The sequence below is a fragment of the Oreochromis niloticus genome, linkage group LG18, assembly GCF_001858045.2.
Source record: "Oreochromis niloticus isolate F11D_XX linkage group LG18, O_niloticus_UMD_NMBU, whole genome shotgun sequence".
Taxonomy (NCBI): Eukaryota; Metazoa; Chordata; class Actinopteri; order Cichliformes; family Cichlidae; genus Oreochromis; species Oreochromis niloticus.
This window is the reverse complement of record NC_031982.2, coordinates 35,543,028-35,570,294: the sequence shown is the minus strand read 5'-3', so window position 1 is coordinate 35,570,294 and position 27,267 is coordinate 35,543,028. Positions and strand designations below refer to the sequence as shown.

The window sequence follows — 27,267 nt, the reverse complement described above, 5'->3', positions numbered from 1 at the left end:
GGCACTCCACCTCCGCTCCCATCGCTCTGGCAGCAACGACCCTAGAGCCAGAGTGGGGGCGAGCTGGAACAAACCATTTTGGGAGGGGGGAGGGGTTATCTATACTTTTGTTGTTAAAATGTTCCGTCTCAACCAAGTACTGTATGCTTTTTATATTTTTAGTAGTGTGTCACACAAACAGCAGATATTGTCAAAAAAAAGTAAGAAATCTTTGGGGGTGCTTTGATTCATTTTGGGGGTGCTGAAGCACCCCCAAAAATGGGCTAAAATCGCCCCTGCTCTGTGCTACTGCCAGTGAGTGTAGTTTGCCTTTCATACCACTAGAGGGAGCCAAACACACCATGAGTGTAGTTTGCCATTCATTTCAACGGGACTCAGGAGGAAGGAGGAGAACAATATTAAGACGAATAAGAATAATACATCTGACCAATAGTAATAAGTGTGCCTCTTTGCATAGGAACACTAGATAATAAACAGAACAATTACAATAGGACCTTCGTACTGCTTAGTGCTCTGGCCCTAATAACAATAAATACTACCAATAATAGTGGCAATAGGAATACGCATTTACTGTTACATTCCTAATAAACACTTAATAAGCATTAATAGTACAATACAGAAACAACAGCCAGGAAAATTCAATTCAATTTTATTTATATAGCGAAAAATCACAACAAAAGTCGCCTCAAGGCGCTTTATAAAGCCATCTTCAGTTTTTAACAGACAGCAGGTCAAATAGAAGTGAAATGATGCTGCAGCTTAAAAAGGAAAAATCCCAAAACAGAGCAATACAATTACACAAGTACAATAGTGATGGGAGGTTTGGCTCTTTTCAGAGAGCCGGCTCCCACAGAAGAGCTGGCTCGTTTGGCTCCCAATGGCTCTTAATTTATTATCATCTTTAGCCTCATATTTTAGCTTTATTTGGTAAATATGAATTCTTTGTGTGTTGATAAACTTCTTTGCATTTAGTGTTCCACGAGAAGCCTTATAATTGCCTAATTTTGTGCATTGGTTCTGTTACAAAAGCAGCCATTCTTACTTTTGTTTAATATTTTAATCAAAACTTTTCATTTTAAGTCAACACAAAAAAACACTCCAAACAAATTCACAGAACAAATCCCTGTGGTTTTAAACACAGGGAAGCAGGGGTTGTGGGGTACCTGGCGTGATTGTGGATGCCGTGCAGGTGCGTATGCACAGCTCCGCCAAGAAATTATGCTGTGTGCAATGTATGTGGGAAGACATGAATACTGTGGCAACACAGTTAAAAAAAAAAAAAAAAGTGGGGAGCCGGCTCTTCTGATTCACTACAAAGCATGACACATCACTGAAGTACAGTTCATGTGCCGTCTCCGTGGTAGCCGAGGCACAATCATGACAGCAGCCAAACAAAACAAATATAAATGAAGCCACCTGCACTTGCCTTCATAGAGCAAAATGAAGAAAATGTTCCCGCTTTCAAATTTAAACAAACGCACAGATTGAAGTAGGAACTAAAGGCCGGCAGTGGTGGACATTAAACTGGTTTAGATGAAGCACACATAGCAGAGCAGCAACACAAAAACATACCTCAGAAAAAAAAGAAAATAAAAACACGTACCTTTGGAGATGCCAAAATGCTCCAAAATGAAAAAAAAAAAAAATCAACAGACAGAAACGCGGCCATATTCGAAGCACAGGTATGCAAATATATGCGTCAGTGTCAGAAACACCATCTTAAAAAATAAATAATGGGATGCTGTGTACCATATAAACATTTCTTTTTTCTTTTTCTTTTAATATGTCAACTGTAGATTTCATACAAGAAAAAAAAGTTTGCACGGTGTTCCTGTAGGTGTTTGTGGCACAGAAGCCGTGATGAACAGAGGGAAGTGGAAATACAATTGTACAAAATATACACAATAAAAACGTGTACATTAAATACGTCTGCACCAAAACAGACAGGGACGGACATCACACAGCGGTGGTAGATCAGACAAAGAGCGAGAGAAAGCACACTTGGCACAACAGACAAAGAAAGGTGGGGCCTCCCTGCTGCTACGGAGTCGGGGCGGTCTGCTTCTCCCCACCGCAGGGAAAAGGGTAACACCACCTGGGTCTGGGTGCAGTTTCCCCCTCCAGGGGCAAGGGTACCGAGACCCGGTTCTTAGAGTACGCTTGGGGAGAGTGATTGTGTGTACAGCGTCTCTTTATGTCTGTCTCCACGTTGGTTGAGTGTGAAATAATTGTATATGAGAGCATGAGGGTGGGAATGGATGTTTGTATCTGTGTGTGCCTGTATGTCTGTGTCTACATGTCAGGTTGGGTATCAGACGCCACCTCTCTGGGGACATCTCAGGCCCTCCAAGGTTTGGAGGCCTATCTCCCCCCACCACTTCCCCTGCCGGTGGCGGACGCCCTCAGACATCGGTGCGTTGGTGGTTCTGTGTGTCCGGGGGTGGGCGCCCAGGTACACACCGGCTCACTCCTTGGTGGCTGCTTATCGGGGCCTGGAGCCTGGGGCTCGCTCGGGCCACTTCGGGGGTGGGGCGCCCTCGGCCTCTCGGCCCGGGGCTCGGTCACTCAGGCACAGCTGGCTGCCGGCGGAGCTCACGGGCACGTCACTGCAACCCCCCTGGCTTCTGCTCCGCGGCTGCTGAGTGACCCCTCATCTGGGACTCTCCTCAGCTCTTTCTGGGATAGTGGCGCGGCTGCCCCTCTGTTGGTCTTCCTTGGTCTCTTGTGTTCTGGGGGCCTCTGGATGTCTGGAGTCTTGATCTCCTCCATACCTGCGTCATGCCCTGGAGGTCGGGGCAGTGGCCCCCCCACACCCTCTAGCCGATCATTACATGAAGGAACCTTTTAAAAAAAAAAACAAGCGCGTCCATGCTCACAGGTGTACACACAGGTGATCACACACACAAACTACACCATTTTTGGCTCCTACCTCAAAGCACACTGTGCGCTGTCGATCTTACGTGCTGCACAATAATGTTTAATATTTAGTATTTACTGTCATATTCCCATAGATCATTGTGATGTTGTTTATTACTCTCGTTTTCTTCTGCTTGCTTTCTTCTTTCTTTCTCAACAGGTGATCCAGGTGATCGATATATGTATTTTTTGTCTGCTTATTCTGTTGGTTTTTGTTTTTTGCCCTTTTTCCCCGTCCCTCTTCCCCGCTGTTTTTCTTTCCCTCTTTCTTTCTCCCCTTTCCTTCCCCCAGTCAAGTCTGTCCCGTATTCAGCAAGTGAAAATAAAATAAACAATAAAAGGTGAATCAAATGGACCATTACGGCAAGGCTGGGATGGTCAATTTGGTAAAGTAAATCTGTTGGGCATCTTTCTTCGCCTTTAGACAATAATTCTGATGGCAAAAGAACCAAACGGGACAGGTTTAAAAAAAAAAAAAAAAAAAAAAAAGACAAAGAAAGGTGTAGTTATGCTCAGCAGTCATGTAAATGAATGCAAAATAATAATTCTTAAAAATGCACTTGCCATTTGTAGCTCTACCTGAAAAAAAATAAATGCACCAAAACAACAGAAATGTACGTGTTTTGGGGCAGTGGCAGAGCAACACTTGGTGCTTCCAATTTGGCATTTTGGTGCCACACATGGTCCACGGGTGAAAATAACCACAGAACAGCATTCATTCAAAGTTGATAACAGCTAAATAACTAAAGCTCTCACTGTGGGTTGAAAGCCAAACACTAAAAGTGAGTTTTAAGGCATACTTTAAAAATGTGCATGTTCAATAGCAGCAATCCATTAAGTGATTTAAAAACATACAATAAAATCTTTAAAATCACTTCTAAAACACACAGGAAGCCAGTGTTTATTTATGTTTATTTCCTGTTTGAGGTATTTTGTGACAAATTTTAAAAAATCACTTAAATCACTTAATCAGCATGTCAGCCACTCAAAATAGAAGTAGTTCATTAAAATGGGCCCAAATGTAGACCAATAGCACATTAAAGCTTAAAACTATAGGCAGCTAGCAACTCGCCCAGCCTTACTGAGGGTTTATAACATGAAGTCTCCAACATTCTCCAAAATACCTCTTTTTAGAATTTCTATTACAACAGTACAGTGCAAACGTCAAAGTCTCTTTGACAGTCACGTTTGTGGATGTTAGCAGCTACTTAAGCTAGTCACTGTTAGCCACAATGTTAACGAGCCAAGCTAGCCAAAAACACGTGCTAGCCCTTAGGCTTCTGATGCTAACTCTGAGCTTAGAAAGCTAATTTAGCTCTGCAGGTTAATGACTCACCTTTCTGTTCTCGCCAGGCACGCGACTAACACACCTGAGGTACATTATTGATGCGTTCAACGACAGCAGGGAATTTCCAAACATGTCACTTTTCCTCCAGTGTTTTTTTTTTTTTTTTAATTGTCATCAGTTCTTCTTTCTTTGAAGACATTTTTGAAAACACATTTGCTGCATTGGTACCTGTGCCTCTCTGGTTTGAAGCAAGTCCCACGTGCATATATAGTTTTATATATTTCCATAACACTCCAACGTGGCTGGACTGGGGCATTTTGACTAGAGACCCGGCCCACCAGGTATTGTCAGAAAAGCCATAAAGCTTTTGAATGAAAACAAATGCTGTTGTGACAGTGATGTACGCTGAATTGTTGGTATATATGTATCAATCTAATAAACTTAAACCTACACCATCCTGCATATTCTGGTATTCTAAACAGTACTTAGCAGAAAACAAAAGACTGCTTGGTCATCAATAAACAACATAGCAGCACAAAATATTTTTTAACATACCAACCTTTAAAAAGTGAAAGGAGACAGAGAAAGAAAGGTGAGAAAAAAAATAACATTTAATTCACTTTTTGATGGCAGTGTGCACACAGTACAGGTACAGTATCTAGAAAATGTGGGAAAATACTGGCATCATATACAGTACCTATATCTGAAGAAATTATGATGGGACTGAAAAACAGGACACAAGTGAAAGGACAGAGAAGGGTGACAAAGAATGGCACTTGATGGACTTGCTCAGATGATCACAGTACTGTTATCTTTATTCCATAAAAATAGCTGAACACATACAGCAGTAGTTACGTTAGGGTGACCATATTTTCATTTCCAAAAATGAGGACACTGGGCCCAGTCACGAAAAACTTTAATAATACTGTTTGCTTAAGGAAAATTTTAACATATTTAAACGATGCCTTCTCTGTGGGGTTAATGAATGGTGAAATAAAAATTGTCATACAGGCTTTTAGAAGTCGACAAGTGGGAAAAAAAAATAAAAGAGGACGGTTGGTCACCCAAACTTATGTTGAGGAACTTAAAAAGTTGTTTGGTCTAAAGAACCTCTTAAACAAACAAACAATGTATGATTAGACCCTGAAAAACAGGACAGAAAGGAACAAAGATTAGATGAAAATTAAAATCTATTAAGGACAGATTGTGATTGATTTGTATCAGAGACTATTAACTCACTCCATCAATAAAAAGTCACCTACAGCACTTCCACGGCAGCAACACTGAACATATGTTAACACATGGAAACTTTTAAGAAGTGAAACGACAGCGAAGGGTGACAAACAATGGCACGTGACGATGACAGTACGCGTATGTTTACTCTAGAAAAATGGTTGAATCATATTCTGTGTAGTACTTAGTTAAAATGAACAGACTTCAGACTTCCAAAAATCACTGACAGCATCTGAAACGAAACAATGACAGATTAAGGCTGTAAGAAAACATGCTTATAAATGCCTAATACTCCAATCCCATATTTATTCTATCTACTGTCTTGTGCATTAAAAACAGGTTAAGATGGAAACATTCTAAGCATTTTCTGAATACTTGACTTGTTTGAAGTAAAGGTATATACAAACCTATTCATTTGACTGTACTTTAGGCAATAACAAAGTTGAATTTAATCTTAACGACCATGTCGGAGTCCAACGACCATGTCCAATGTCCTTTTGCCATCAGCATGAAAATCTCCAGCCTGTTTGCAGACAGACCCCTTCTGAGTCTGCTTTTAATGAACTTGAGTGCAGAGAAAGTTCTTTCACAGACAGCCTGAGTGAGGGAGAGGGTCAACAGGTACTTGTGTGCCAGCCCACGGAGACGACAGGCATCAGACAGTATGTTGAACCGCCTGGGTAGTTGATAGCATCACAGCGGGCAATTTTTGCAAGAATCACATCTTTTGGTCACAGTTTCACTTTCTTCGTCCCGTTCTTCAGATCTTTCCTGTTTCGATCTTTACATGTGATGTCTTAAACCTTTCCCAATGTCCAGCAAAACTTTTCAGTTCTGACTGAAGGTTATTTACTGTAGCCCTGCTGTCCAATTTGAGGAGACACCTGCTAAGGTTTTGAAGAGCATTACTAGGATGAGAAACTGTTCTGCCCTGGCTAAACTTCCTGTGGGGTCCAACCATGCCAAATCTGCAAGAAGAGGGGCAGCTGTGACGAATCGTCTGTGCATTGCTTCAATAATTGTCCAGGATGGTGTCGTGCGCTTTCACCTTATATGATTTCTCAGCATTGATTTGCAATTCTTCAGTCATCTCTCCGGCCTTTTCTTTTCTTGGCTCTCTTTTCAGGTAGTGCAGCCTCCACTTCCACGTCTGTGTTTGTCACGGTCCCCGTGTCTCCCTGGTTGGCTCACGCTGGCTACAGGTTTTGTTGTTGTTCTTTTTTTGTTTTTTGTTTTCTTTGTCTCTCCTCCTCCTCTCTGCCTGGGTGGAGCTCGTTACGGGCTCTCGCTCTTGGCCCACGCACCTGTGTGATTGTCTCCACCTGCTGTTGATCTGGCTGATTTCCCCAGCTGCTATTTAAGGCAGTGGCACAGAGCAGCTCACCGCTGGAACGGTGAACCTCCTGAGTTCGTGCTCTCGGCATTATCAAAAGAAATCCCTGTATGTATTTTGCTGTGAAACTAACGTTGACTTCTGTGTGTAGCTATCCCTCTTCTGGACCAAATCACAGGACCTGCCCGGGTGTGGCAGCGTGTGTGGAGTTTTGGAGCGAGTGCGGCTGAAGAGGAGTGCGTGTGTGCGGAGGAGCTGTGGCGGTGACTGTGTGGAAGAGGAAGCATGTGTGTGGATTTCCCCCCTTCTCTCCCTGGAGCCCCCTCCCAACTCACTGTACATGTATATAGCACTGAGGTGATCCCTGTTGTAAATAAATAATCTCCTTTTGTTCACAAAGACAGAACTGTCTGCGCGTGAGTCCGTCCAGTAGCCATGACAGTGTTGTCCTCACGCTCCTCGAGTGTGCTTCCGCAACCGCAACGGTTTCTTACCCCGCATGTCAGTTCTCTCCCCCGTCACTGTCATCAGCTGGGTGTTGGTGGGCGACCAACCCATCACAAGTGGCCCGGATGTTCCAGGAAACACACCAGGTCGTATTAGGGAAATGGTGGACCCCGTGTCCACCAGGGCCTGGCAGGGCTGGTCCTCAACACAGCAGCTCAGGTAGAGTCCCTTGAGGTGCCCGACTAGGCCCACCACCGTGCATCGTTCTTGGAGGGGGGCAGGAAGCTGGAGCGGTGGTCCCCTCACTGTACCGCTCCCTCTCTCATCCCCCTGAGTCCACATAGTTCTGGCCTTTGGGGCGGGCGCCAGGCAGTCGCGCGCCACGTGGCCAGGCTCATCGCACCGGTAGCAGCGGTCGGTCGGTCGACGGGGACGCCTCCAGGGCACCGAGGGCTGCAGCTGGCATACCTCTGGGGCCTCCCCCTCCCTGTCGTAGTCTGCGGCTCTGATTTGAGGGTAGTTTGGGGGGGGCCACCTGCTGGTTAGGTGGTGAGGTGAGCACCAGCTCGGCCCTTTCAGCCTCAAGGAGCGCCTCACGGAGAGTTTGAGGCATGGCCAGGCGGACGTGTTGGCGTAGTCACTCTGCAAAAAGTCCTCGCAGGAAAGCATGCAGGCTAAGTTCCTCACGGGCTGCTGCTGGGAACTCTGGGTAGCCACGACGAGCATACAGCAACACATCCGCTGCAAAGGTGCCCAGGCTCTCCCCCAGCCTACGGCTCCGGTTGGTCAGCTGCTCCCTGCTCTGATCAGTGGAGTGCCGCTGCCCAAATCGCCTCTCGAGTGCTATGGTGAGGGCCTGGAGCTCATGCTGCTCTGATGGGGCTAGGTCATGGAGTACCTGCAGTGCATCTCCTTCCAATGCTAGCGCTAGGTGTGTAGCAGCCTCTTCGTCGCTCCAGCCATTATGCCTCGCGGCTAGCCGTACTTGTGAGAGGTAGGGCTCTAGCGGGGTTAGCCCGTTGTATTTCGGTACCTTAGCTGGCGTTGCAGGCATCACTGCTCGCTGTCGGGGGCCCGGCGTGTCGGTCGACAAAGGCAGCCCATGAAGCACTGTCCCAGCGTCTGTCGCGATGGGCCGCCACCGCGGTGCGCTCGCGCCGTCGGGACCCGTTGGGGGACTTACATGGCCGCTCGCTTCCTCTCTCTTCAATCGCCAGCTTCCCAAGCAGCGAATACTCTCCTCGACGGCTTGCTCCAGCCTCTGAGTGTCTCTCTCCATTCCGGCAAGGGTGAGCTATCCCACTTCTGACACCAATGTGGCGAGCTCAGACAAGGAGGAGACAGAGGTATTGTTTGGTCTTGCTTCCTGCGAGCTAGCCACGGAGCACAGCCATTTATTTAAATCTGCGCAGGAGCACTGCCGCTAGCAAACTGCTCCGCGCGGCAACCACAACAACAACAACAACACAAAATGGTGCTCTCTCACCCGGAAACACACAGTTACAGAGAGAGCGTCACCCGTAACCATGGCAACAGAACATAAATGTCAATAACAAAACCCCGAACAGCCCTGGCCCGCTACAGTATCATGGTTGCTAGGCAACCTGAACAACGCGACGAAGGCTAGACCGTCCCATTTCACAAGCCTCTCACTTCCGCACTTCCCGTACTTGTAGTACGCACCGTACGTAGTACACGTAGTGTGCGTACTTCAAGCGTGCAGACCCTGAATTGGGACACAGCCAGAGCCGTTGCCCAAACGAGGGGGAGGGTGCATCCGACCTCCTCGGCTGTAATTGGTCCAGCTCAGAGTCGATCATGACCAACTGGCCAGTCCACCACCTTTCATTGTTTATACCGTTACAAAAACACGGCCTGTCCAGCTGTGCACTCCAACACACTCCTACTGCCTCTGCAAGTTCAGTTATGAGTTACCACAATAATTAAAAACAGTTAAAGTTGGGCTGTTTGTTAAAAATAACTGTAATGTTTTAATACTTTAATGTTATCTGTGCAGTTTTTCCATGTGCATCCAGGTCTCTGAATGAATGATTTTAACCTCCTGAGTAAGTCGGTGAATCATTAAGACAGTTTTTGAGATTCTTCGATCAGTGTGTATAAAATCTTTCTCTGTCTCACATTATAATTTCTTTATTTTGACTTTTTATTTCCTTTCTAAATTATCAGCTTTTTTGAAATGTGTTAAATTGTTTTGTTAATTTAAACATGTTGCTAACACGCCTGCAGCTTTTTGTTACTTCCAAACGCAGCTTCCTCCTGTCTTCCACAATTCTCTTTTTGTACTTCCAGTGATTCACCACAGGATGGCGCTCCATCTCTTTGCTTCTTTCTTTCAAACCGAGGCAGACGGGAGAGTTTTTATTTGTGTGAGAAGTTGTCAGATTTATAGTAAACAGGAAGTAATTTGTTGGCATGGATTCAGTGAGTCAAACTGGTGCACCGGTGTGACGTATACCTTTGAGTGTGAGTACAGGCGTCAGTGATACAGTCTGACACTGGATTAAAATGGAAAAATATCTTAATCCTTGATTAAGTTTGTTATTTATGAAAACATGCTCATCTTTTAAAATGTAAGGCTCGCCGTGTGCTCATTTCCTATCGTCGGCTCTTCTATTCAGGTCTTTAAATTAGAAATTACAGTTAGTCGGATGTTTTTGAAGCTGTCCTTTGTTATATGTGGACAACTCTGACATTAAACTGACCTGTTCCTCCAGCTGGAGTCTTTTCTGGCTTCATGTTGTGTTTTGTCTAATGCCATATTCATGCAGCCTTACTAGAAGTCAGTTATGTACGTCAGAAAGCCCAGATTACATCTGAATTACAAACACTGGGAACGCAAATCTTAAACACTTGTTTGGTTTAAATAAATGTGTACTTTGAATATTTTAGCTAAATCTTCCACTTTGTTATGTTAAGTTTTTGAAATTTATGAAATTAAATTTAGGAAAAATAATATAACTTCTATTAAAATGGCACATACTCTATCCACTTACCTCCATCCCTCCATCCACAGACAACAATAAGAATTTGTGGTTATGGTTGGTAATGCAGTGTGTTGTTACAGCCACAAGAGGGCAGCAACCTTAAGGTTTTATCTTTAGCAGCAACATTTATATAGATGACATTGTATTAAAGGTAAACGTTATTCATGTTATATTGACTATATTATAAAAAGCAGGCAGAATTATAAAGAATAATAAATTAAATCTAACAAAAAACTAGACGTGGAAAATGCAAAGAATAACAAGAATCCTGCAGTTTGAGGCAGTGTGAGGTTTTGACCAGCAGAGGGCAGCAGAGTAAAAGGCAGGAGGAGCTGCTGTTAAACAAAGGTTGGCTCTAATCATGAAATAGTGGAGCATACAGTGGGTTTGTGTGTTTTATAGTGATATCCGGTGCACAGTGAGTGTTTCTGTACCACTATGAAGTCCTCAGCGTATCCCAGAGTATCTGCACCTGTGTGTTTTCCTCAGCTGTGTCCACTTCCCTTAATTAGACCTTTGTTTATTTATGGTGCTGCCTTCACTTTGTTTCTTGGTAGAGTGTCTGTGAGCCTCTTCTGTGGTCTTTGTGTTTTAATTTATTTAGTCAACAGCCTCAATAAACAGGTTTGCTTTTTCCACTCTGGGTCTTCTCTAAGATGCTGTTAAAAAGCTCACTGCCCTCCAAAACACCTCCACAGGTAAGTCTTCTGGTCCAGTGGCTTTTCCCCACCTCTCACTCCATCCTCTGCACTTCCTGATTTTCTAACTGCTGTCCTCTCATTTCTACATTCATCACATCCCCAGAGTACGCCTTCCATCTTCACACTCCTTTCACTTGTTAGCACATTATCATCTCCATCCTTAATCACTTCTGTCCTTTCCTGCTTAGTCGATCATTCCAAGTCCTCTTCTCCTCCCTTGGTATCCGGCCTGAAATACAACTTACTGGGCTTTTTGCTTTGTCACCTCTCTTTGCCGTACACTTAAGCTCCCACTACTTCCACCCACTTTCTTCAGCTTCCTGAATATCCCACTTTTTTGCTGGCCCAAATATCTTCCTGTACTTCCTCATTCCACCACCAAGTCTCCTTGTATTTCCCGATACACCAAACACTTTCTTGGCAGTTTCCTCAGCGCTTCCAGTCATCTGGTAAGTCCTTCCTACCACCCAGAGCCTGTCTCAGCTCCTCCCTGAGCTCTGTGCAGCATTCTTGGCTCTGCATTCACTCACTTCCTCCCACAGACTTCCATCTGATGCCCCCTAGATGCATTCTCCTTAAATCTAACACTCTTGGCCATCATCAGTGTTCCTCCCTCCTCTTGAAGTACAGGTTCACCAACAACCTTTTTACCTGCTCATCACCTGTGTGCCCTTCCCTGACATGTCCGCTGAAGTCTCCTCCAAAAAGCTAGTTAAATGTAGAGGTTGAATACTTCTTGTGACCTCTGAGGACATCAAATACAGCAGCAGGCTGTAATGAAGCAATAAACAGCTGATGCAACTGTTCCTCGTGTCATATTTAACAGCTAAACATCTTGCACGCCTGTTGCCTCAGTTTCTCTGTGTTTCTGCTTCTTTCACCTCATTTTCCATGAGAGTGTCTAAGACATGAGGAGAGGAATAAAGGATGTACACCCGAGAAATGAGACCTGGAGATGGTTGAAGCACATTCTCTCATTTCGTGAATTTAAATAAATGGTTTCTTCATGGGTCTTGACCATGGAGCCCATAATCTGTTCTTTATATTTCAGTTTCATAGATTGTACTTCTGACAAGTTATTGTGATGTTATCTTTCCTAGAATTAATTTAGACAACATCAAAACAGAGAAAATAAAAAAAAATCACATCAAAGTAAAATAAATAAATATAACAACAGTATATTTGCTGTGCTAAATTCTTGTTTCTCATTTTAGTGGCTTTGTTTATAATCTCTCAACATAATTGTTTAAATAAGTTTGTGTTTTTGTTTAAAATTCCTTTTCTTGGGTTAGTTTTCCTTTAAAATTTTATTTTATTTTTTAATGATATATTGTAATTAATGTTTTTATTTTATCAAACTTGATTCATTTAAGACATTTTCTATTAGCAGATCACATATTTGTTTTATTGTATTTCATCTTTTACTTTCATCTCCTAATTTTTTAATCCTTCTATTATATGTCGTGTTTTGCTTTTGCATTCACAGCTCATGATCCTTTTCTGCGTTCTGTTGTTTGTTTATTTATTCAATCCAGTTTTTCTTTCGTTAAAACGTTGTTTTGTTTATTTGTTTGTTTTCATGACTTCATCACGGGATGAGAGCGGGTTTCCCGGAACTTTGTTCCTTTACATCATTTACAGTCACGACCACCCTCTTACCATTCACAAAAAATACACGTCCGCTGAATAAAATAGTTCCCATATTTTGCACATTTTCTTGCTGAATTTAAAGTAAAACTAATATTACAATCAAGCTTTTATGGCAGAAATGCACTAAATGTTATTTTTAAAGGGTCAGCAGCACATCGCTAGGTCCCGTTTGTTTACTACGTAGTTCGCATTTGGCGGGAAGATTGTAGTGCCGGCGGATGAAGATAAAAAAGCCGGACTATTTAATGTGTGTGAAGCAGCTGATGGCTGTGTTTCACGCTGAGACAGCAGAGCAGCTGGGCGACACTGAGGGACCGTTATAGCGTCTGTAGCAGGTCTCGGTCATCGGTTATCGACAGACTGAGGATTATTTAAGACTGACAGGCTCTGCTGGACAAAGCCCGCTATAAGTTTAACCGTTACTCGCTGGAACATTTGGATCTTTTTCACGTTTTCACCTTAACTGTTGGAGAAAAACGGTAAGTTTATGTCTGAAGCTTTCTGGATGCTTTTCTTTGCTGACGTTTAACTTTTCGCTTAGTCAGTTTAAAATGTGTGCCGAATTTATCCCTGATGTTCGTTCTTCGCATTTTGACCGTTTTTCCTTTCATGTGTGACTCTGAATAAATGGCTCAATGTTATTAAACTAGCGTCGCGCATTTTGACAGCTGAGTTTCGCGTATCTGCAGAAGTTCTCGCCTGTCTGGAAGTGTGGAGACTTCTTTACTGATACTGAAGCTCTGTGTTTAAACCGTGCTCTGCAAGCTTTACTAATGACTTTTAACCGTATATTCTGTTTTCATTTTTTGATAAAATTACTACTTTTAAAACTGTTAAGCATGTTAAATCCCGAGTTTTAATACATTTGAGTAACTGTATCTGTACTGCAGATGTGTGTAGCGTTGTTTCATTGTGTAAACTTGGGCTTTAATCCAAAGAAAGCTAAACTAGCTGTTTTTTGAATGGAGTCTGGTATGCTTAACAGGATCTCCTGCACTGTAGTAATATCAGATGCTTTTTGATGTTGTGGTCATGTGTTTCTGTCTGTGTGGTAAAGCTTGGCTCAGGCTGACCTCCTGTTGTGTTTCCCAGGCAGCCGTCATGCCGCCGGTGTTGAACAGCACAAACTACGATTATGACTACGACGTGGTCCAGCCCTACTTCTTCCTGAATGGTGAAGAGGAAGACTTCTACCCTCCTCCACGCAGCCAGCTCCTGCCGGCTCCCAGCGAAGACATCTGGAAGAAGTTCGAGCTGCTGCCTACACCTCCCTTGTCCCCCAGCCGGAGACCCTCCCTGTCTGCCGCCGACCACTTGGAGGCGGTGTCTGACCTCTTGGACGATGACCACAGCTCCTCTGCAGCCTTCCTTCAGTCCTTCATCATCCAGGATTGCATGTGGAGCAGCAGCTTCGCTGCCGCAACAGAGCTGGAGAAGGTGGTGTCAGAGAGGCTGGCCTCGCTGCGGGCCCGCCGGGACTCCTGCAACACTAAGACCATCACAGACAGAACAGCTAACGAGCAGGTGGGCGGGTCTCAGGTGAGCGCTGGGTACCTGCAGGACTTCCACACCTCGGTGACAGACTGCATCGACCCCTCTGTGGTGTTCCTGGGTGAGAAGCAGATGGATGATGGTGTGGCGATGGAGGTGGGGTCTGAGCTGAGACTGGACTCTCCACCACCCAGCAGCAGTGACAGCGAATCAGGTGAGTTTTATTTTGAAAAGCCAGCTCTTTAATCCAGAGTTTCAGAGTCACTGAACTCTGAAGTCTGCTTTACTCCGACCTTTCCTTCGCTTCTCATTTACCCTCTGAGACCAGTGGTTAGAAACAAAGAACCATCAGGTAGGATCCACTTGCATTTTGGGAAATGTAGTAACCCAGTGATTTTCAGAGTATCTCAAAATACTGCATCTATTGAAATCCAACACTACAGTGGTGTGGCCATCCTTTAATTACAGCGTCTGGGAACAGCCTATCGCCAAGCAGGCAAATATCCTGCAGGCTGTGTGAGAATTTACATAACAGAAGTAGATATTCAGAAACGACAGACGTTTCCTTTAAGTAGTGAAATTATATTTTTAATTTATTAGACTTACAAATATTAGATGCTGCAAACGTTTTAACATCCTTTAATTAAATAGTCACTAAAGAAAATTCTTCTTTAGTGACTATTTAGACACACACACACACACACACACACACACACACACACACACACACACACACACAATTAGAGGTCAGACCTCTGAGTCAGGGAGCCTGAACAAGGCGGGGTTCAACAGCCCGGCTCAAGTGCGTTGTGTGAGTTCAATCAGCTGACTGAAGTGAACTCCTTAGAATCAGTAGTTTGTTTTCTTCTTGCAGTCAGCACTTTTACATCACAGGAAGTACAGAGGACAGTAAAATGATGTGGGGGCTCTCAGTGAAGCAGTGCCTGTCATCCCAAATCAGACCAGCTGTTCACAAAGCTTAACCACAGGGCTCTTTCTGTTCCTCATACAGCACCATTATTTTGACACTATAGTTACTTTGGATACTATTAAACTAAAATGTAACCTTGGTCTGAATAAAGCTGTGGATTAAAATATCCACCAGTACTGTCAGTGTCAGCAGGCTCTGAGGTAATCTGAGAAATGTTTTCATTGGCCGGTAAATGTCTGAAAACTATGGAAAATATGGAAGCGAGGAGTTCAAAGAGGGCACGTTTTCTGTCTTCCTCTCTCTGGCGTTCCTTTCTGTCTCGCTCTGCTGCTTTCACCCGTTTTCTGTCCCTGTTCGGTCTCTCGTCCATCAGCAGGACGGTGGCTTTGGCTCAGACCGCGATCACTTATATTTACACCAGAATGTTTTTCCTTGTTTTTCCCAGAAGAGGAAGATGAAGATGATGAAGAAGAGGAAGAGATCGATGTGGTGACAGTGGACAGGAGAAAGTCATCTCAGCGGTCCCACATCTCCCCTCTGGTCCTGAAACGCTCTCACGTCAACATCCACCAACACAACTACGCTGCCCAGCAACCCCCTGAGAAACGGGTGAAGGCGGAGAGCAGCAGCGCGGCACCGAGGCAGAGCGGCGGGCGCCGGTGCTGGAGCCCGAAATCGGAGGGCGAGGACAACGACAAGCGCAGGACTCACAATGTGCTGGAGAGGCAGCGGCGAAACGAGCTGAAGATGAGCTTCATGGTTCTGAGGGACGAGGTCCCAGCGGTGGCCAACAATGAAAAAGCGGCGAAGGTGGTGATCCTGAAGAAGGCGACGGAGTTCATCATGGAGGTCAGAGAGCAGGAGAGGAAGCTGTTGGCAAAGAAAGATGAACTGAGGAAGAGGAGCAGAGAGCTGAAGCAGAGGCTGCAGCAGCTCAGGACTTCACATTAATGTCTGCTCAGTCCTGCTAGTTTCTTCACTTCAGGTTTTAAAGCTAAGAATAATGACTGACGTCACCTGAATGCAGCACGGTGCCCGTAGGGCTCGCTGCTCGTCTGTAATCAGGTTTTCTGTTTGTATTTATTTTTGTTTTTATTGACAGTTTTAATTTAAGGTAGTTTTTCAAACATTCCAGTTTATGAGGCGAAAATGTGAATAAATATGTGTCAGAACTTTAATTTACAGCTGATGATGAACAATAATTTAATTCACTTTATTTAATGTGTTCACTTCCTAAAGCTTTTGTATTTGTATTTTTAATTGTGTATTTTTAATTTCCAGAGTGTATTTTTATATATATATTGTTTTTGTTCAAAAGCTTTTTTGCACTAAAAGTAGATTGGAAGTGTTTTAATCCCTTCAGAATAAAAGTCCTTAATATGTTGGAGCTTCTCTTGATGTCAAAGTGTCTGCTATGTTTCTGTACACCTCCCTGTTTGTCCCAGAATTCATGTGGTGGTGTAAAATGTGCCTCAGGTAACCATTAAATCCACCTAGAAGGATTCTCTTAAACCCACAGTGATTTTTACCCCACAGTCACTGATAAAATTCAAGTTTCACTGGAAGTGTTTTCAGCTTCTTGGAAAATCTGAGGGTGGGATCGCAAAGTTGGTTCCTTAGAGACAAATTCAGCATCTTGAAAATGATCCAAAGCATATTCCTGTGGGTCATTTTCATGGAATTTCCTCTGTGTTCTGGCCTGAGCTGTGTCATTTCTGGGCTCAGTCATTACTCAACGTTTTGGCTGCGTCATCGGAGAACGTCCGCCCCAGCGGAGCAGCACGCCGAGCCTGTCGTCATGCTGCGTGTTTCCCACACTGAACACGGGGTGAAAGTTCAAACCGAATCAGCTGCTCTGCAGTCACCAGTCGCGTCACTTTAAGAGGGTCAAAGGTCAACAGACATGGCTTTGACTGAACAGTATCTATATATGCATAACTCCCTATTGTAGTAGTTAAATAATACTTTAACTGAACGGCTGTCAAAGTACAAACCGGATTCCAAAGAAGTTGGGACACTAAACAAATTGTGAATAAAAACTGAATACAATGATGTGGAGATGGCAAATGTCAATATTCCATTCAGAATAGAACGTAGGTGACAGATCAAAAGTTTAATCCAAGAAAATGTATCAGTTTAATGGAAAAATATGTTGATTCAAAATTTCAACAAATCCCAAAAAAGTTGGGACAAGTAGCAATAAGAGGCTGGAAAAAGTAAATTTGAGCATAACGAAGAGCTGGAAGACCAATTAACACTAATTAGGTTAATTGGCAACATGACTGGGTATAAAAAGAGCTTCTCAGAGTGGCAGTGTCTCTCAGAAGCCAAGATGGGTAGAGGATCACCAATTCCCACAATGTTGCGCAGAAAGATAGTGGAGCAGTATCAGAAAGGTGTTACCCAGCGAAAAATTGCAAAGACTTTGCAGTTATCATCATCAACTGTGCATAACATCATCCGAAGATTCAGAGAATCTGGAACAATCTCTGTGCGTAAGGGTCAAGGGCGTAAACCCATACTGGACGCCGTGATCTCTGGGCCCTTAAACGACACTGCACCACAAACAGGAATGCTACTGTAAAGGAAATCACAGAATGGGCTCAGGAATACTTCCAGAAACCATTGTCAGTGAACACAATCCACCGTGCCATCCGCCGTTGCCAGCTGAAACTCTACAGTGCAAAGAAGAAGCCATTTCTAAGCAAGATCCACAAGCTCAGGCGTTTTCACTGGGCCAGGGATCATGTAAAATGGAGTGTGGCAAAATGGAAGACTGTTCTGTGGGCAGACGAGTCACGATTCGAAGTTCTTTTTGGAAATGTGGGACGCCATGTCATCCGGACCAAAGAGGACAAGGACAACCCAAGTTGTTATCAACGCTCAGCTCAGAAGCCTGCGTCTCTGATGGTATGGGGTTGCATGAGTGCTTGTGGCATGGGCAGCTTGCATGTCTGGAAAGGCACCATCAATGCAGAAAAATATATTCAGGTTCTAGAACAACATATGCTCCCATCCAGACGTCATCTCTTTCAGGGAAGACCCTGCATTTTTCAACAAGATAATGCCAGACCACATTCTGCATCAATCACAACATCATGGCTGCGTAGGAGAAGGATCCGGGTACTGAAATGGCCAGTCTGCAGTCCAGATCTTTCACCTATAGAGAACATTTGGTGCATCATAAAGAGGAAGGTGCGACAAAGAAGGCCCAAGACGACTGAACAGTTAGAGGCCTGTATTAGACACGAATGGGAGAGCATTCCTATTGCTAAACTTGAGAAACTGGTCTCCTCGGTCCCCAGACGTCTGTTGAGTGTTGTAAGAAGAAGGGGAGATGCCACACAGTGGTGAAAATGGCCTTGTCCCAACTTTTTTGGGATTTGTTGACACCATGACATTTTGAATCACCATATTTTTCCCTTCAGATAATACATTTTCTCAGTTTCAACTTTTGTTCCGTGATTTATGTTCTATTCTGAATAAAATGTTGACATTTGCCATCTCCACATCATTGCATTCAGTTTTTATTCACGATTTGTTTAGTGTCCCAACTTTTTTGGAATCCGGTTTGTAAATTTTACTCAAGGCCACAGCAGAAAGTGAGAATCAAACACACTCGAGTTAGTCACATAAGTTATTGTAAGCTCAGGCCAATCATGTACAATATGATCCACTCAAAGCTGTCAAACATGCAGCTGATCTCAGAAAGCAGCAGGCTGTACACGTATGTAATCAAATATATCCTGATCCTGAAAATCTGGATATTTGGTTTTGTTCTCAAACAGCCTAAAGTTAGTAACGCACTCATGTAGCATCACGTACGATACAGCCGGGACTTAAAGCAAAAGACCTGTATTGATTGAACACAGAGGTGGTAAATGCGTCTGTATGCTGAGTCACGAAGTGTTCCCACCTGGAAATGTTCGTTCTTCACTCCACAGAGAATTTACAGGGAACTGAACACAATATGAAATTCAGTTTGTGAATTATGCTCCATTACAGACAAAAAGATCAGTCAGGCAGGGTTTGCATTCAGGTCACTCTGTTTCTGAGCCGCGCTCACTCATCAGATCTGGTTTTAAAAGATTGATGTGTTACAATGAAACCAGCTGGAGGCTACAAACAAGCTTCACTGAAAAAGGGTGATGTCACAGTGACTGCTTCCATCTTTTACGTACAGTCGTTGTGTTTTACCCCACAAACCCATCTTTAAAATATTACAGTAATTTATTTTTAGTGTTGAATGTGTGCATAATATAATTAATGAGTAATGAAAGAAAAACAACAGCCTAAAATCAGAGATTTCTGAATCAGAACAGGATAAAGTGTGTGTTTGAAATATACACTCAAAATGAATTAGACCAATAAACCAAATATTTTTTGAATCAATAATCAGAATCAGCATACTTTATTAATCCCTGAGGAAATTATGTGGGTTACAGTTGCTCCAGTATAAATAACAGTAACAGAAACAGACTAGACTTATTTAACAATACAATATGTTACAGATTTAAGACATTTAAGTAATAGCACAATATATACAAATCGCTCAATAATAAAAATCAAGGATTAACAGACGTGATTATAAATAAATATGAAGAAAATTGACAGGAGTATTGCAGAGCAGAAAGAGCGTGTGCCAAAGGGTGTAAGTATTGCAGTGTTTACAGTGTGTTAGATGGAGGAGTTGTACAGGGAGGTGGCCACGGGCAGGAATGGTTTCCTGTGTTGTTGAGTGGTGCTTTTTGGTAATCTCAGTCTCTCACTGAACGAGCCAGCACGTCATGGAGTGGGTGGGAGGTGTTGTCCAACATTGTCTTTATCTTAGACAACATTCACTTCAACACCACCTTAATTCAATTTCAATTCAATTCAATTTTATTTATATAGCGCCAAATCACAACAGCAGTCGCCTCAAGGCGCTTTATATTGTACAGTAGATACAGAGAAAAACCCAACAATCATATGACCCCCTATGAGCAAGCACTTTGGCGACAGTGGGAAGGAAAAACTCCCTTTGAACAGGAAGAAACCTCCAGCAGAACCAGGCTCAGGGAGGGGCGGGGCCACCTGCTGCGACCGGTTGGGGTGAGAGAAGGAAGACAGGATAAAGACATGCTGTGGAAGAGAGACAGAGATTAATAACAGGTATGATTCAATGCAGAGAGGTCTGTTAACACATAAAAGAGAGTCCAGCTCTATCCCTACATCACTACTGACCGTACGGATCAGTTTATTGAGTCTGTTGGCATCAGCAACCCTCAACCTGCTGCTCCAGCATGCAGCAGCATAGAGGACAGCACTGACCACAACAGACTCATAGAAAATCCTGAGCATTGTCTGACAAATGTTGAAGGACCTCAGCTGCCTCAGAAAATAGAGACGACTCTGGCCTTTCCTCAAAAGTGCAGTAGTGTTTTTAGCCCAGTCCAGTTTATTGTCTATGTGTACTCCCAGGTATTTATAGTCCTCCACGATGTCCACGTTGACCCCGTGCATTGAAACAGGGGTCAAGGGTTTCCTGAAAACTTCTGAAGATGGCAGGTCTCTGTGCGGTGGCTGAAGTCTGTGGTGTAGAGGGTGAAGAGGAAGGGGGAGAGGAGGTCCCCTGTGGTGCCCCTGTGTTGCTGATTACCTTGTCAGACACACACTGTGGGAGACGTACATATTGTGGTCTTCCTGTCAGGTAATCAACAATCCAGGACACCAGAGAAGCATCCACCTGCATCGCTGTTAGCTTATCACCCAGGAGGGTCGGCCTGATGGTGTTGAAAGCACTGGAAAAGTCAAAAAACATGACCCTCACAGTGCTCGCCGGCTGGTCCAGATGGGTGTAGACACGATTGAGCAGGTAGATGATGGCGTCCTCTGTTCCGAGACGAGGCTGATAAGCGAATTGAAGGGGATCCAGATGTGGTCTGACTATGGGTCGGAGCTGGTCCAGGATGAGCCTTTCCAGGGTCTTCATGATGTGGGAGGTCAGTGCCACGGGCCTGTAATCCTGGGGGCCACTGGGACTTTGGTACAGGGGCGAGGCATGATGTCTTCCACAGCACTGGGACCCTCTGCAGACTCAGACTCAGCATGAACAGTTTATGGATGACTCCACAAAGCTGGGGGGCCTTGAGGACGCGGGGACTCACCTCTGGTGAGGTTGTGGGGGTGTGAGCATTCACTGCAGGGTCAAATCTGTTGAAAAACAAATTCAGCTCGTCGGCTCTATCCTCACCACCCCCAGCTCCCCTACTGGTGGTTGGCCTGAATCCAATGATGGTCTTCATGCCACCAATAAAGGCAAATGTGTCAAATTTACCCTTCGTATGGTTGGACTCATCAGCAGCAACGACGAGTCAGCGTACAGAGATGAGGTTCAGCAGCTGGCGTCCTGGTGCAGCAGAACAACCTGTCACTGAATGTGAACAAAACCAAGGAGATGATCGTCGACTTCAGGAAGCCTCACTCCACCCACACACCACTCAGCATCCGCGGTTCCATGATAGAGACTCACCTGGACCACCAACATCACCTCCATCACCAAAAAAGCCCAGCAACGCCTCCGGTTCCTGAGACACCTGAAGCGGGCCAACCTTCCTCCTCCCATCCTCACCACGTTCTGACCAGCTGCATCTCCGTGTGGTTCAGAAACTGCAATGTTGATGATCTCAAAAAACTACAACGGATTATTAAAGCAGCTGCCAAGATCATCGGAACAGCTCTCCCTCTGCTACAGGACACACATATGGAAAAGAAATAGTAAAAACTTATAAAAGACTTGCATAAGATGTGGCCTACTTCATATAGTGAATCATATAAGACTTACATGATTTACTCATGAAAGTGGCCACTTTCTCATTACTTTCATATATTGTTTTAGTAAGTATCCAAAACATACAAGTTTCATTTATATAATTTTTTAAGGGATCTCATATCTGTTTTCACTCTTGTATGCTTTTCATACAAGTTTCACACAAGACAGATACAAACTTTATAAGATTTATATACATCTTTTCCATATGGGCATCTTCCACAACCGCTGCTTCAGCAAGGCCTCCGGCATCATGCTTGACCCCTCACACCCCTCACATGGACTTTTCTCTCCTCCCATCCGGCAGATGCTACCGCAGCATCGGGGCCAGATCCTCCAGACTGCAGAATAGCTTTTTCCCACAAGCCATCAGACTCACTACCAGCCCTCCCTCTCCCCCCCACCACACACACCCATACAAACTGTTAACCGACTCTTTTGCACTTTACACACCACTGCCTCTGTAAGAGACGCTGCTCTATGGACAAATTTTTTACTCCAGGTTTACAAGCTGCTACACTGGTCACTTTAAACCACTCCAAACTGTAAATTATAACTTCTCTTGATCCCCTAAGATTGAAGCGTATATTTATGTATTTTCTCCTTTTTATATCTGTTTATTAGCTTGTTTTGCACTGATGTAACCGGAGCCTCGTCTCTCTGTTTGCTGTACTGGATATAGCAGAGATGACAATAAAGTTTACTTTGACTTTGACATCACCCTCCAATAAGACTCTGAACTGAGACCAGAAGCTCATCAGTAAAGTGTTTGAGGTCAAAGATCAACAGAGTGACATCAGATCCAACCCAGGTTTAAAGCATTTCTCCCACAACCAAATGTTTCAGATCCTGAAGCAGTCTATGGTTAAAATTATTATTATTAATTCTTATGATTCAAATTATTTGCAGCTCATGATTAAAAATGAGGTTTTTTTAAAAACTAGCAAAGATGTGTGAGGCATGGGGTCTCTGAAACGAAGTGATGAATATGACTTCTGTAGGGAAAATAAAGGTATCGTTTGATATTGTTCTGACTTTGATTTCACTCAACAGTCATCTGTGTCTGATATTTAATCACTGATGAAGAGTCTGGGCGTCGGCCCTGAACTTTCTTTGTAGCTTCTCGAGTTCAGGCATGCAAGAAAAAAAGAAAAGAACCACTTTGATAACGGCATCGACACTGGACAGGATCCTCTCTCATTCTTTCCATAAATAAATAAATAAAGAGAGATTCTGAGTCACAGTGACTCAGGCTGATTCACGAGAACAGTCCAGACTGCTGAGTCATGCTGAAAACCTGCAGATCGTCCAGGATGGTCAGCAGTGACTGAGGGGTGACGGGTTTCCGGTTTCTGTTGCTCCAGAGCTTTGTTTCCCACTTTTTTCCACATTCCTAACACTTCAGCGCTCATGTTTCGGATTAATTCTGAGTCAGAATTTGAAATCTGCATGAAGAATAAAAAAGAAAAGCACGAACAAGCAGCCACTAAGAGATAAGGAGCCTTCAGAGATAGAAAGAGGTCCCAGCGACACTAAGACGATTCCTGGTGTCCAAAAAGAGACACATTACATTCTTTGTGAACTTCAAGGTGTCCATAAACAAACCACCGTGAACAGCTGAATGTTCAGTTGCTGATCTGATGTTCCAAAAAGAGAAGACGGTGGATCCACAGCTCATGTGTGACAGACTGTAAGGCGCCAGGTAGAAGATATGAAGATAAAGAATGGGCTCTCGGTCGTCCACTGGACTTTTAAATGCCTCCCACAGCAACCATACATGAGTCCAGTGGGTCCTTTAATAAATCAGGTGTTTTATGGACTCCTAAATCTCCTCATAAAAACATATAGTGGGCTCTTAGGTCTTGAATGGCTATTTGTGGTAGTCGGATGTGGCCCGAGTGTGCAGTGGGTAATCAGATGTCCCCATGCAGACCATTTGGGACTTTATTCTTTTAAGGATCCTTCAGCAGGTGACAATAGACTCTCTGCTGTCAAGTGAGCCATTTGAAAAGCACACACAGGGAATATCATGAACTCCAGTGAACTTTCTAGTGTCGGTGCAAAAACTGACTGAGCTGAGGCATCCTGTGGACTATCAGATGTCCACACAGAGCCAAATCTGTTGTCCCAGGTGTGAAACTACAAGCAGTTATCTGCCAATGGTGAACTACGATGTGTCCACGGGGAAACTTACGGACTCTGCTGAGAGGGAATCATGTCACAAAGGTGTCTTTGGTCCTTGTACAGACAGTAAATCAAATGGTTACACCCTGGAAAGAGCCTCATACTTAGAGACATAAAGAAATGTCATGTGTCCACCTAAAGACATTAGAGGCTCTGAGGTACCACACAGGCAAAATGCCAAGAGGAAGTGGGGACGTGTACTCAAGGGAATTTTTGCATATTCTTGTTTGTACAGGGCATCCAGATGCTCTCATTTTCCTCTTCATGAGGGGAATTTGGGAAAGAATAAACACTATAAAAGCTCCATAAAGGACTGAGACAGATTCCTGTGACCACTGAGGCGATGGCAGGACTCCCACCTGCTGCTCATAAATCAAGAGCTGCACTTTCCCTGTGATAAAGGTCTCCCTGAAAAGCAGAAAGACTCCTTTGGCGTATCTTTTCCTCTGAAATGCTGAAGCGTTGAAATACTCCTGCAGAGCAGCTTCATCCAGACTGTTTGACACCAAATGATGTTTTAATTTCTGCTGAGTTACAGTCGGGAGAAAGCTGGAAGCTGTGAATCTTATCAGGCCGGCAGAAGGCACAAATCAAAGGGCAATAAATCTGCCAGGTTGGTGTTTGTTCACGCTCTGTGACAGGAAGCTCGCAGTCACATGATCTGAGCTCTCAGGGTGACAAACAGCAGATCAAAGAGAAGTCACAAACCATGTTACTGGTACTTTAGCCATGCTGTCAGCAGAGTGTGATCTAGTGTTTGGTGATTACATGTTGATACAAAAAGCCCCTTAAAAACATTTCAGTTTATGCAAACATTGTTCTGCTGGTTTGTTTGTTTGTCATTCTGTTGTTGTGTTAAAGTGCTGTACTGTATGAAAGACAAACACGTGAGCTCAGTGAACCTTCCTGCATGGATGCAGGTTCAATGATTAGCAGTGCTGTTCCCACTTCCTGCTCACAGAAACTGCAGTTTAACTGCATCATTTGAAATATTCAAATAAAAGCAGAAAACGATTTCCTGGGAATCCCCACGGAGAGATTTGCATAGAGTTACCTGGAATTTCCGTTTTTAATAACTGGTTTAAGTTCCATCCTTTGCATTTTATCCTGATTTTCTGGAGTCCAAAACTCATGACTCATAATGGGAAGCAGCTTCTACATGTTCAGGGTTTTTTGTACATTTAATAACTGCAAACTGTAGAAAAGTCTGAGACAGGTGTTTGCTGGATACAGTAAATCGAAGTGTGCACAAAGAGACAGTTTAACTGTCACTGAAAGAGAATAAAACTACGACACAGCTGTTACAATCATCCTGTTTAAGGTCTCGGTGAGTTTTGTCAGTGATTATTTCTCCGTGTGGACGCGCCTTTGTCTCGCGGTTTGAAACGCTTCATTATTTCACTGTTAAACACTTTTTGCTCTGTGGTGTCAGCTTTGGATTCAAACATAAACACTCAAAGAAAGAATAAATAGAATTACTTTATCAGTTTAATTGATTACTTTGAAACAAATGAACAAAAAAGTATCAAGTAATGTGTAACACATGTTTTTGTTTACAGATGCTTGCTTAGAGCTTTGCACTGATATAAAAACCTACTTTTAGCAACAGTTACATTTTTAAACATCTTTATTTTTTCCCTTTTTTGCTGTTAACTTTGAAATCTATTGTTTGCTACAAGATTTAAATGTAGATATTAGGATTCCTTTTCATTTGCACTGAAGCACTGCCGAGTATCAGACTTTGTTTTTGGAGCAGATGGTAGAAAAAGACGCAGAGAAACGCAAAGCTTTTGTTTATTCAGCACTTATTGGTGCAGACTGTAGAGGATGGTGCAGCTGAGTTTTCTCACTTTTTCCAGGTGAAGCAAACAGCAGCTTCCCCTGAAGCTGTTCAACTGTTCACAACATTAACATGCAAATGAGCTCACATGTAATTTCCACAGAAAACACGGCAGCTTTACGTCCGGTCAGAGCTGGTTCACCAGGCTGCAGGGCAGAATTAACCGACAGGTCTTTATTAACATTTCTGCACAGTAGTGTTTGGATCGACTGGAGCAAAACCTGAGAAAACCTCAGGGGTAAAATCTTCTGTTCTCCAGGGGAAATGAGGCCAAACCCTAAGAAACAGCACCATCTCACCGATGATGATGATGAAAAAAGGCCGTTTTTACTGATTAACCGGAGTTAGAGGGGGTTTGCTTTAAACCTCATATTTGTCTTACCCGTCATTATACAGACATTTAAATGTTTGCTGCAGTATAAACCTTTACAGCCACCTTCTTAGTTCACGTCTTCATCCATCAACACTTTCAGTTCTCCACTAGTTTGGTTTATGAGTGATTCTGTTGACTCAAGCAGAACTTATTCTCATCCCAAAAAGGTCAAAATCTGTCGACTTATCAAATTATGCACAAAGTGTCCTTTGACAGCGTTGATGGATCTGCTGTAGCAACACTGGATGCTCAAAGATAACTTTCCAGTTTGAAGACCAACAAGTTCTGGATTAGACTGGAGGGCTGGCAGTGGAGTACACTCACCAGTGTTTGCTTTGTGTTGTCAGCTCTGTATTTGATTACTTTGTCACTTTGTAATGCATTACAAAGCAACGTGTTACCGTAATTACTTTACATTTTTCAGCAACACAGTAATGTGATGCGTTACTGTAATTATTCAGTTACACATCACAGTAGTACAGTAGAATATGGTGGAGCGGTACTGCGATACAGTTTTTAGGGAGTGGAGATCTGACTTTTATTTTTATTGCATGAAAGGCCAAGAGCACGATGGTAAAATGCAAAAAGCATCCAGAACAGTTGCAAACAGCTGCAGCTGCTGCTAACACAACTTCAGCTCTTTGTCTGAACCAGAGGTCTCAAACTTCAGTCCTCGAGGGCCGCTCTCCTGAAACATTTCCATGCGCCCCTGCTGCAACACACCTGAATAAATTAGTAGGTCATTAGCAAGACTCTATAGAACTTGACTGCATGCTGAAGTAGCAACCCCTAACCCCACTCAAGTAAATTTAAGTGTGTTTGGAAAAATGTACTTCTAACAGTACTTTTATTGCACCATGTTCATTCACTCATGAGCTGCTGTAACATGAATCAAATGGCTGAATTGCCACTTCAGCATGCAGTCAAGTTCTATAGAGTCTTGCTAATGACCTACTAATTTATTCAGGTGTGTTGCAACAGGGGCGCATGGAAATGTTTCAGGAGAGCGGCCCTCGAGGACTGGAGTTTGAGACCCCTGGTCTGAACAAACAGCATGCTAATGCTAA

General features: G+C 43.6%; 2 protein-coding genes across 3 annotated transcripts in view; both read left to right on the top strand.

Moving 5' to 3' along the window:
* The window catches only part of LOC100704393 (zinc finger protein OZF), an 883,579-nt gene that overhangs the window by 838,960 nt on the left and 17,352 nt on the right, over positions 1–27,267 (top strand). The window lies entirely within an intron of this gene.
* On the top strand, positions 12,832–16,393 carry LOC100703314 (transcriptional regulator Myc-2). The gene is made up of 3 exons (XM_005465158.4): positions 12,832–13,052; positions 13,666–14,278; positions 15,441–16,393. The coding sequence occupies exons 2-3, from the start codon at positions 13,675–13,677 to the stop codon at positions 15,944–15,946; spliced, it is 1,110 nt and encodes a 369-aa protein (XP_005465215.1). The 5' UTR covers positions 12,832–13,052; positions 13,666–13,674; the 3' UTR covers positions 15,947–16,393.

Coding starts and splice junctions, on each gene's coding strand:
- LOC100703314 (XM_005465158.4), top strand. CDS start 13,675: ATGCCGCCGGTGTTGAACAGCACAAACTACGATTATGACTACGACGTG. Junction 14,279..15,440: donor CAGCAGTGACAGCGAATCAG/GTGAGTTTTATT, acceptor TGTTTTTCCCAG/AAGAGGAAGATGAAGATGAT.